The 9,985-nt window shown below is 42.6% G+C and overlaps 1 protein-coding gene across 1 annotated transcript; it reads right to left on the minus strand.

The window, feature by feature from the left end:
• Nucleotides 1-2,748: 2,748 nt before the first annotated feature.
• LOC147906146 (L-ascorbate oxidase-like) lies at nt 2,749-3,928 on the minus strand. The gene is made up of 4 exons (XM_087387422.1): nt 3,659-3,928; nt 3,473-3,563; nt 3,153-3,367; nt 2,749-2,763 (listed from the first exon to the last, which is right to left on the minus strand). The coding sequence occupies exons 1-4, from the start codon at nt 3,926-3,928 to the stop codon at nt 2,749-2,751; spliced, it is 591 nt and encodes a 196-aa protein (XP_087243548.1).
• Between the last annotated feature and the right edge of the window lie 6,057 nt (nt 3,929-9,985).

Here is a 9,985-nt window from a genome sequence, read left to right on the forward strand (position 1 = left end):
TTTATTTGAGTGGGAAAACATGCTATTGTTTGTCTTTTAGGACTGTTCTTGATTCAAGGTTTCTAATGAATCTCCATGCCCACAATCCTTTAGATGGACGAGTCCATATGGGATATTACGCTATCCTAGATTGCCGGGTCAATAATTATAGTTCCCAATTTATCTTTCTGTGTGATGCTGGCCCATATACGAATGTTGGTACCCGTTGTATTTTCGTAACTGCGGTGGATGTGGCGAACGTCGCAGCCCTTTCCGTGTAACACATGGTCGCAGACTTTTCCCTCAGGGATGTTTGTGTGTCTATTGTAGATTTTGTATGTTCAGTTATGACTTTATTTGCGGCTGTGTATTTGGATATATCAATCAGTTGTTTGATGTAGCTATTGCATGTTCATACATGTGATTGCACTTTTGGATGTGATATTTTTGAAGTACTCTGTCAGAGAAATTTTTTTTTGGACATGGCGGATGTGGAGTACATGGTCGGCGCAGGCTTTTTCCCTATAGTACATGGCCGCAGACTTTTTCCCTTTTAGGGATGTTTGTGTGTCTATTTTAGATTTTGTATGTTCAGTTATGACTTTGTTTGCGGATGTGTATTTGGAAAGAGTTTTACAGGAAAGTGTTAGAAGCTGAAATCATTACGGGTACCAATGCTGGTGATAGAACGTTTATTTGAAGGATAACATTCATTTCGACCAACCTTAAACTCCCATTCGACATGAGGAGACGGCAATTTCCTATCCGATTTGGCATTTGGCATGACAATCAATAAGCCACAGGGCCAAACATTGTTTGTTTTGGGGCTGTACTTGGCGACACCGGTATTCAATCATGGCCAACTATACGTGGCATTTCCACATATCCGAGCATCAAACGCTGTTACTTAAGGTTTTCATTTTGCAGAGTGCGTCTAATGCTAGGGGCGAGGAGATGGATAATACTTCTACCACAAATGTTGTGTACAAGGAAGTTTTGCAATTGGCAATAGCAAGAGCCTAGGAGTATGACATTGCTCTTTCAAACCCTCTTGAGGCTTTCTTGGGTGGCAAATCTTCATTTCGGTAATCTTTGTATAGGTTTTTTTAAACTTCTTTCAATATTCCAACTGTCATAGGTCTTCGAGAATGTTGGCTATTTACAGAAATATGAACTGAGACGTAATATTTCATGACTTTGTCCTTGATAATGTTTGGATTTCATTTTTCATTTGAGTCATGGGTTTGCAATATACTACAACCTATTTTCTCTTCAAGCCTATTGTTTTTTTCCAGTATATGTAGATCGACACGTGCATTCTTTTTTTGCAATGCGATAGGATGTCTAGGCAGTTCACGTTTCTCATCGAAAACAGGAGCGCAAGTGCAAGGTACATAGCTGCTTGACAACCACGTTTTATGTTGACATGTTTAATAGTATAGTCACTCACTTTTAGAAAAATGCAGATCTTGCGGACTGGGGATCTCTGGAGAGCGCACAACTGTTGTTGGATTTGCTTGAGCTGGAGAGCTACCTTGGGTAAGAATCGTGTACATTGTTTGTTGCTTTATTTTTTTGTTAAAACAAAAGGTTTTTTTTTTGATTATATGTGAGTGGGAAAACATGCTATTGTTTGTCTTTTAGGACTGTTCTTGATTTAAGGTTTCTAATGAATCTCCACATCCACAACTCTTTGGATGGACGAGTCCATTTGGGATATTACGCTGTCCTGGCTTGCTGGGTTCATAGGGATGATGGACCACATACCATCACTGTTCGCTGGCTGGGATACGGAAGAATGTGTGGGGACACGAATTTTCTATCGAGGGCAAAATGGGGACTACACGTACACCTATCTGAGCATTGTTGACAGCCCTTTGCGTCTGAGTAAGTACTCTAAAGAATGAGTTGGGTTTTACCAACATACATGTATAAAAGTTTTATGGCTCAATAATTATAGTTCCTCAATTATCTTTCTATGTGATGCTGGGCTAGATACGATTGCTGGTACTCCGTTGTATGTTCGTAGCCGTGGTGGACGCGGCGGATGTGGTGGACATGGAGTGAATGGCCGTCGCAAGCTTTTCCGTGCAGTACATGGCCGCAGACTTTTTCCTTAGGGATGTTGGTGTGTCTATTGTAGATTTTGTATGTTCAGTTATGACTTTATTTGTGGCTGTGTATTTGGATATATCAATCAGTTCTTTATGTAGCTATTGCATGTTTAGACATGTGACTGCACTTTTGGATGTGATATTTTGAAGTACTCTTGTCTTACAGAATTTTTTTTATAGACATGGCGGATGTGGAGTACATGGCTGACGCAAGCTTTTCCCTATAGTACATGGCCGCAGACTTTTCCCTTTAGGGATGTTTGTGTGTCTATTGTAGATTTTGTATGTTCAGTTACGACATTGTATGCGGATGTGTATTTGGACATATCAATGAGTTCTCTGATTTCACTTTTGGATGTAATATTTTGAAGTACTATGTCGTAGACATTTTTTTTGGTTAGAATATGTTGCTGGTTTCAGACATTTTAGCATCTTGAGACCCGGCGGAGCGGGTCGCTAGCCCGTCGTAGACGGGTCAGGTTACTCGTGTAACGAAAGGGAGGTGAGAGCAGAGGAGAGCTACCCGGAGAGTGCCACGTGGAAACCTCTCCTTAAAGAGTAGTATAGATGAGTCCGTCCAGTGTTCACAGAAAACCTGCAAACTATATACAATGAACCTGTAACATTTTTATTTTCACCTATAAAAATTATTTTCTCAATTTTGTAAAATCTGCAAAATTTTAGGCAATTTAGTTATATTTTAGCTAAAAGGTCGACAAATTCTTCGGAAAAACCTTCAAAATTTGAAACCCCAAGTTTTATGATTTGTTGAGAAAAATGTTTTCTGTGAACACTGAGTCCGTCCCAAATTCTTATTCCGTTCTGATTCCTAATAACCCCTCGCACAGCCATCGACAGATATGACCTCGTGGACTTTTGGATAATAGATACTCACGAAATCCAATATTCCAAATTATGAAAAAAAAAAAGAAATATTCCTTCCCAAAAGTCTTTAGTCATGTGGAAGATCTTGTAGTATCCAAACTCACAAACTCCAGCCATTTCAGCATATCTCACGCGCAAAATTTGTGGTCAATGGATATGCGAACTTTTCATTACCTGTGGATCACCCACCCATCTGAACGGAATCGACAACAAACCCATCTCCTGATCGTACCACCAATCGGCCACCAGCACACTCAACTCTCCGTCGTAGCTGAACGGCTCCTTCGTTCCATTTGCCACTTCCACGATCAACCAGCCGTACAATCCTGACGTGCGTTGCATGCCGTGGTGCCCGTGGTAGAAGAATGTTCCAGCCGGGGCAGGAAGTAGGTTTTGATTTCATAGCACATAGCACAGCAATAAGGAAGCCTTGAAACGCAATGACATCACTGGAGAAAGAAAGTTAATGCGATGTCTAGCTATGTGTAAGAAACCGAACATTTGAACAAAAGTTACTAATGTTTTCCCTGGAGCGATGGCACATTGAGAAACAGACCCAGTCCCATCGGACCACGGTGTTCCAATCTGGAACCCCAGGAACAAACCTTCATCAGTGACGATATCAATGTTCAATTACACCCAACAACCCACCAAAGGCTAAACTTCTCCATGAAACTCACCTGCCGTATTCCGTGCCAGTGGATAACCAAACTCTCGGTGGGCATGAGATTTTGCACGTCAACAATAATCGTGTCCCCAGCGTGAGCACCTATGGTTGGGCCCGGATATGTTCCGTTGATGGCAATCAACAGTCGCTCTACGCAATCCGGTGACCAGAACGCGTAGTTTATCGTCCACAAATGCTTCACTTCGGCTGCGCGCGCAATGCTGGTAGCGTGCTGAAGTGCGACGAGGATGAGAAACAACGATGTGACTTTCTTCATCCACATCGGCTGCAACTGTACTGAGGATGCGAAAAAACAAAAGCAGCTCGATAAGAAAAGGCATAAAGAGCGGCGAAGATAGCCGCGGGCCTCTCCGTGCGTATCTTCCACTAAGCCATATTTACGCGCTACCGCAAACACAAGTGTAAGTCTGGGCTCTGCCTTCCAGTTGTCTCCTGATCCGAAATGGACGAGGAGAGGTTTGAAGTGTCAATGAAGAACAGACGACAGTGTTCACCGCCCGCAGGTACAAACTGTGACGCTGTCGGTACAGACGATGCGCTTGGGATTCAGCATTGCGATTGGAATTTCCGATTTTGCTAGAGCATAGATCATTTACAGATGTGCAACACTGTGCATTCCGTATACTGGGCTGACTCCGACTGTCTCCGGTTTCTTTTGATCAGATTTCTAACTATTGCAGAAGAGCTTGGATCATGGATGGCTTAAGAGCTTGGATTGTAACGGTGTTGATTAGTAGAAGACATAGTTAGAGTAACTGTCGACCTTCGCTGATGGTATTGTTCAATGCACAAAACTTCGGAGCCTACTGCCTTATTATGGCATCTACTTGAACGCTTCAAGTAGATGCCATACATTGAACGGGTGTCTTGCCTTATTATGGCATTACTTGCACGGTTGAAGTATGCCATCTCTTTCCACTTACATAACTTCAGTTCCTGGCGTAGTAACTTGACTCTAAACTTCAAAGGCCGCTTGTCATGGTTGTCAAGTTTTCCCACGTGGTTGCTAAATTTTAAAACTTAACTAATAACCACATTCCAAACTTCAAAGCCCAAATTACACATTTCTATCTTCATTTCATCTATGCAATGGGTAATGAGTATATAAATGGTCTCCAAATAAGATTTTTCAAGATTGTAAATTCGAATTTATACTTATTGCAATGAAAGCAGCGAATTTCCCCAACAAAATCCCTAGTACTAGTTTGTGACTTTATGAAAATTTTAAACTTTCTAATCAATTTTCAACCTCTTTATGTAGTGTGCAAATATTCAAACACCATAAAAGGGGTGTGAGAAACAAACTTATATACACGAGAATCTCAAGGGGACTCGCAAAGAAGACCATAGTACGCATATCAGATAAGCTATGAGGACATAGCAACAATAATCAACCGATCTTATACATAGTGTTAACATAGATCATAGAAGCTAGGATGGCAAACTTTTCACACAAGAGGTCACTACAACCCTTTGCACCATTTGCAAAGCTTATTCCAATGAAAACTACAAAGAATTTTCTTTCGCTAGTAGAGAGAAGTTATCAATAATAATGTCAAAATTATTATCATCAAGGAAGTATCCATAGAACTATGGATATGAACATCAATATATAATATGTCTCTACCTATATTGACATTTATATTAAGCCTATCACAAGAAAAATCCAAGGTATTTTGCAACAGTACTCTAAAATGTGCACGCGCACGTGTGTGTGTGTGTGTGTGTGTTATTGACATTTATATTGAGCTTATCACAAGAAAAATCCAAGGTATTTTGCGACAGTACTAAAAAATGTGCATGCGTACGTGTGTGTATGTGTGTGTGTGTTATAGATGAGATGAATATCAATATGAGAAACTCATACTAAAAACACTAATAGAATTGCATTCCCTTATTCAACATAAATGTACAAGAGAACCGCATCATGAAAAGTGGAGAGGGCAAGCTTCTAATCCTACAACCATCCAGAAGATAAAGCTCAATCAGTTCAATGAATCTAGGGATACAATCTCGATGGAGGCCTATCGATTGTTATCCCTTTCACTCAACAAGACATCACCTGCACAACAGCACAAAGCAACTATAGATGCGCTTGATAGACGTGCAAAATAGTGGGCGTGTCTATAGGCATTGCTTGAATAGAGAAATTACAGGCGCTTCTAACAGCGCATCTATTTGCGTGTGTATTGACGTATCTATTAGCACGTCTACACTGAGAAATTACGAGCCCGTCTAACACTACGTCTAACAACACATCTATTTACGCATGTATTAGCACGTCTATTAGTGCATCTACACTGAGAATTAGGGGAAGTAGCAAGCTAAGGGTGTCCACTTTTTGCCCACTTTTTGTTCACTCCCCAATCCTTAGGAGGTGGAAAAACAAGCTTTTCAGCAGACAAAAATGCAAATCTCACCTACTTTCCTATGGATCTAGTCTTTGAAGTCTTCAGACACAACATCACACATGCTACTGTGCACACAATCGTATAGTCTGATCGAAAATTCGATGCACACACAAAAAATTTCTTTGTGTCACACGGCATGGTTCCACAACAAGACAAAGCACCCATAGACGTGCGCACAACCGCGTTTCATGAACTAAATAAAAACCTTACGGGCGCATCTATTTGCACGTCTATTTTTGCGTCTAGAGACCCACGTCTAATTGCGTGTCTATATATCAGACACACGCACGTATAGACGCGCAGTTAGATGCATAAATAGATGCGCTTATAAACGTGTTTATAGACGCACATATAGATGTAAGTCGAATAGATAGATGCGAATATAAACGCATTTTTAAACGCACTGATAGACGCGCTTTAAAAAAAAATAAAATTTACAGAATACTGTGTATGTTGTGTATGCTATATAGTTACAAGAATCCCATATCCACATTGTGTAATTCAATTCTTACAGCCAACCGCATTTTAATTACAATTCCAAATAAAACATTACAACTCCAAAACGCAATAAAATTAAAAGCTCAAAAAGTGCTTGTATATACATATAGCACGAAGCTAAGCCACGTCATGTGGCTTCAAGTACAAAAAATAAGGAAGCTAAGCCACGTCAGTGGCTTCAAGTACAAAAAATAAGAGGAGTCTATATACAAGAGGCACGAAGCCAAGCTAGTGGCTTTAAGTACAAAAAAGAGTAGCTAGCACTACTTCTACGACTAATCCTCGCTGCCTTCCACGCTCCCTTCTGCGCTCCCTTCTGTGCCTCCTTCCTCGTCTTCCTCGTCGTCTTGTGCATGGGCCTGTAAACAAGGGACAACATATATCAATCTATGAAAAGTCAAATCTTTACTTATAATTTTGGCATTATTTAATTACTTTCAAATACCTAGGGGGCCGCTCTAGTAGCTCGGGTATACTGCTCCTCAGTAATCAACCCGTCATCATAGAAGTGTCTCCATGTATCTCCTCTGCGATGGTGGCGTTGGTAGGCTGTCTCCACTGGAGTAGGGTATCTGCCCACGATCTCAAGCTGCATGACCGCGACACACTTTGCGGGGGGATTAGTACCAAGAAAAAACCAACCTCCTAATAAACTACATAAGCAATATAATTTGAGATCGATACTTACAAATTGGGCCTCCCATGATTCAACACCCCCTGCTCCAAAATGCGCGCTTCCATATTCCTCCATCTGGATCCTCCGTGCCTCCACGTGCTGCAGACTAGGGTCCTCCCTCGCTGACTTCATTGCCTTCTTCCACTCACGCTTGTGAGCGGTGTGGGGCGGGCCCCTTGGTGGTTGACCTGCCTCAAGCCTGGCAAGCTCCGCTAGTGCCTGCCTCTTAAGCGAAGATCTTTTATTGCTAAGTATCGTAACAATCTTTGACTTCCTCCATTTATCTGTGAATTGGCGATTGGGGGGGTTAGGATACCTAGAGCGAACAGTAGCGAGGGTCTCATCAGCTAACCTCTTTGGGTGGTCTTTGTAGTTTTTAAAGCAATCTCTGTAATTGTTAGCAATTAGAGAGCACATGAAGGCCATGATGTCCTTCCCCCGCGCATCCATCAAGATGCCTCCTGTCTGAGTGATGTCATAATAAATTGTACCATCACCCAGAGGCACATCTAAATCATCTGAATCATCATCCTCCTCACCGCCACATGGCCCAAAACACTGTGCCATGCATCCCCCACCACTCTCCCTGCTACTACGCCTGCTACCCTATCGTGTCGAGCTCGTACGCTGGCCACTCGTAGTTGGGGACTGCACAGGACTACGCTAACCACTCATAGCTGGAGAACCGAGTCTCGACGGCACAGGAGTACGTCGATGGCTCGCCGAGACAGAAGGACCTCCTGACGGCATGGGGGAAGGGGCATAAGACAGGATGGCAGAAGGGACATAAGATGGCATGGGGGAAGGGGCATAACACAGTACGGGGGAAGGGGCATAAGAAGGGGCATAAGACAGCTGTGCTGACTCCACTGGGGTGATCTCAGGCGGTGTGGGGTGGCTTGGAGTCTGTAGTGCCGACTCTTGGGGAGTGTTTAGAGTACCCGTCATATACCCGTATAACTCCGCAAGACTAGGAGGGTGCCCTAAAAGGTTATATAAGTCCTTCCAAATAGATTCCCGGGGATCATGTGAGCTAGAAGCGCTTCCTGGCCACATGTTGAACTGGAAAAAAGGAAAACAATGTATTATTGATGAGCTGAGAAGAAAGGGGAAGAAAAGAGAGGCTTACTGTCAGAGCGCGTCTATAGACGCGCCTGATTTGCGCGTCTATAGACGTGTCTAATAGAGCGTCTAACAGAGTGTCTATTAGACGCGCCTATAGACGCGCTTTTAGATGCGCCTTGAGACGCGCCTATAGATGCGCTCCGATAGACGAGATTTCTAAAAAGTAGAAAAGGACATTGCGCCCGACACAAAAACGTGACACTGATACCCAGATCATGTGCTTCTTGGATATGAGAAAGTACAAAACTGGAGAGAGCAAACTTCCAAACAAGATCAACTGCAAAAAGACTTACTTGGATAGAGGTATAGAAGGTTCTTCTTTCTTTTTCAAAGTTGCTTCTTCTCCTTGTTCAGCCTCCTCTCCTTTAAGCTTAGAAGTAAGTGTGGGTGCCTTTCTCTTGAGTATAAGCTTGGAAGTAAGTATGGGAGCCTCCCTCTTAAGCTTCGAAACTATGGATCTGCTAATAAAGAAGGAAGCAAGCCACGCGAAGTTTAAGGTAATGTGAAGAAAAGCAAAGCGAGCGGCGCGCCGAAAAGCAGGTTTAAAAGCCACGTCTATAGTCGCGTCTAATAGCACGTCTATAGGCACAGAGTAGACGCGCGTTTAGACGCGCCATTAGACGCGATGTTAGACGCGACTATAGATGCGGCGATAGATGCAACACAGAGTTTAAATTAAACATTTGAAGAAGAGCAAATTTGGTGGGTTGTTTGTTTGTAGGATGTCTCCATCTTCAACAGGTAGCTCCAGTGAGGATGAATCCCTCCGTATCCACCATCGCGAAATGTGGTTGGAGCAAAAAATCAAATGTCTGTGTGATTGATGTCGAGGAAACATGTATCATGCACGCAGGATTACACTCAATCATATCTCAAAGTATGGAGAATGGGATGTGACCGTAAACAGGGTAAGGGTTTGTAAGTTAAGGTTGATTGAGATACCTATGGGTGTTCATATGTTTGAGTTATGATCCCGTTTTAATTTGATATAGGATGTAGTGCCACACCCGCATATGTTACCCTATGCTTGTCGTGAGAAGGCGAAGCGTCGGCGATATGAGGTGGGATCTTCAAGAGGGACCGTTATGGATGCATGGAGTGATGGTGATAGTAGCCCTCCGCCATTACCTCATGAAGCCGTGGAGGAGGAGGTGTTTGATGATATGGTGCGGGATTTATATGTCCATCAAGGGAGGGATAATAGCATGGAGCAGGATGATCTTTTTACCGAAGCATCGACTCCACTGTTTGAGGGGTGCACATTCTCTGTTCTACGTGCCTCCCTTGAGTTACTAAACTTGCAAACCATCTAGGATGGAGCAATGCAAGTTTGAATGCATTACTCAAGTAAGCTTTAAAGTCGATTTTGCAAACATGGTGAATTATGCTAGTGGGTCAATTACTCGAATGCTTTTCCTCATTTATGGTCTTCACATGCAGGCTATTGTGTAAAATGCTTCCAAGGGAGAATAAACTACCGACCTCAAGAGATATGGCAAGGCAACATGTGACCTCTCTTGGAGGATTAGATTGCAAGCGCATCCATGCATGTGTCAACGATTGCGTTTTGTTTCGTGGACTACATAAGGATGCAAGAGAGTGTCCTACT

Source organism: Dipteris shenzhenensis, chromosome 1 (assembly GCF_047967505.1).
Source record: "Dipteris shenzhenensis isolate YYH24624 ecotype China chromosome 1, Dip_SZ_1.0, whole genome shotgun sequence".
Taxonomy (NCBI): domain Eukaryota; kingdom Viridiplantae; phylum Streptophyta; class Polypodiopsida; order Gleicheniales; family Dipteridaceae; genus Dipteris; species Dipteris shenzhenensis.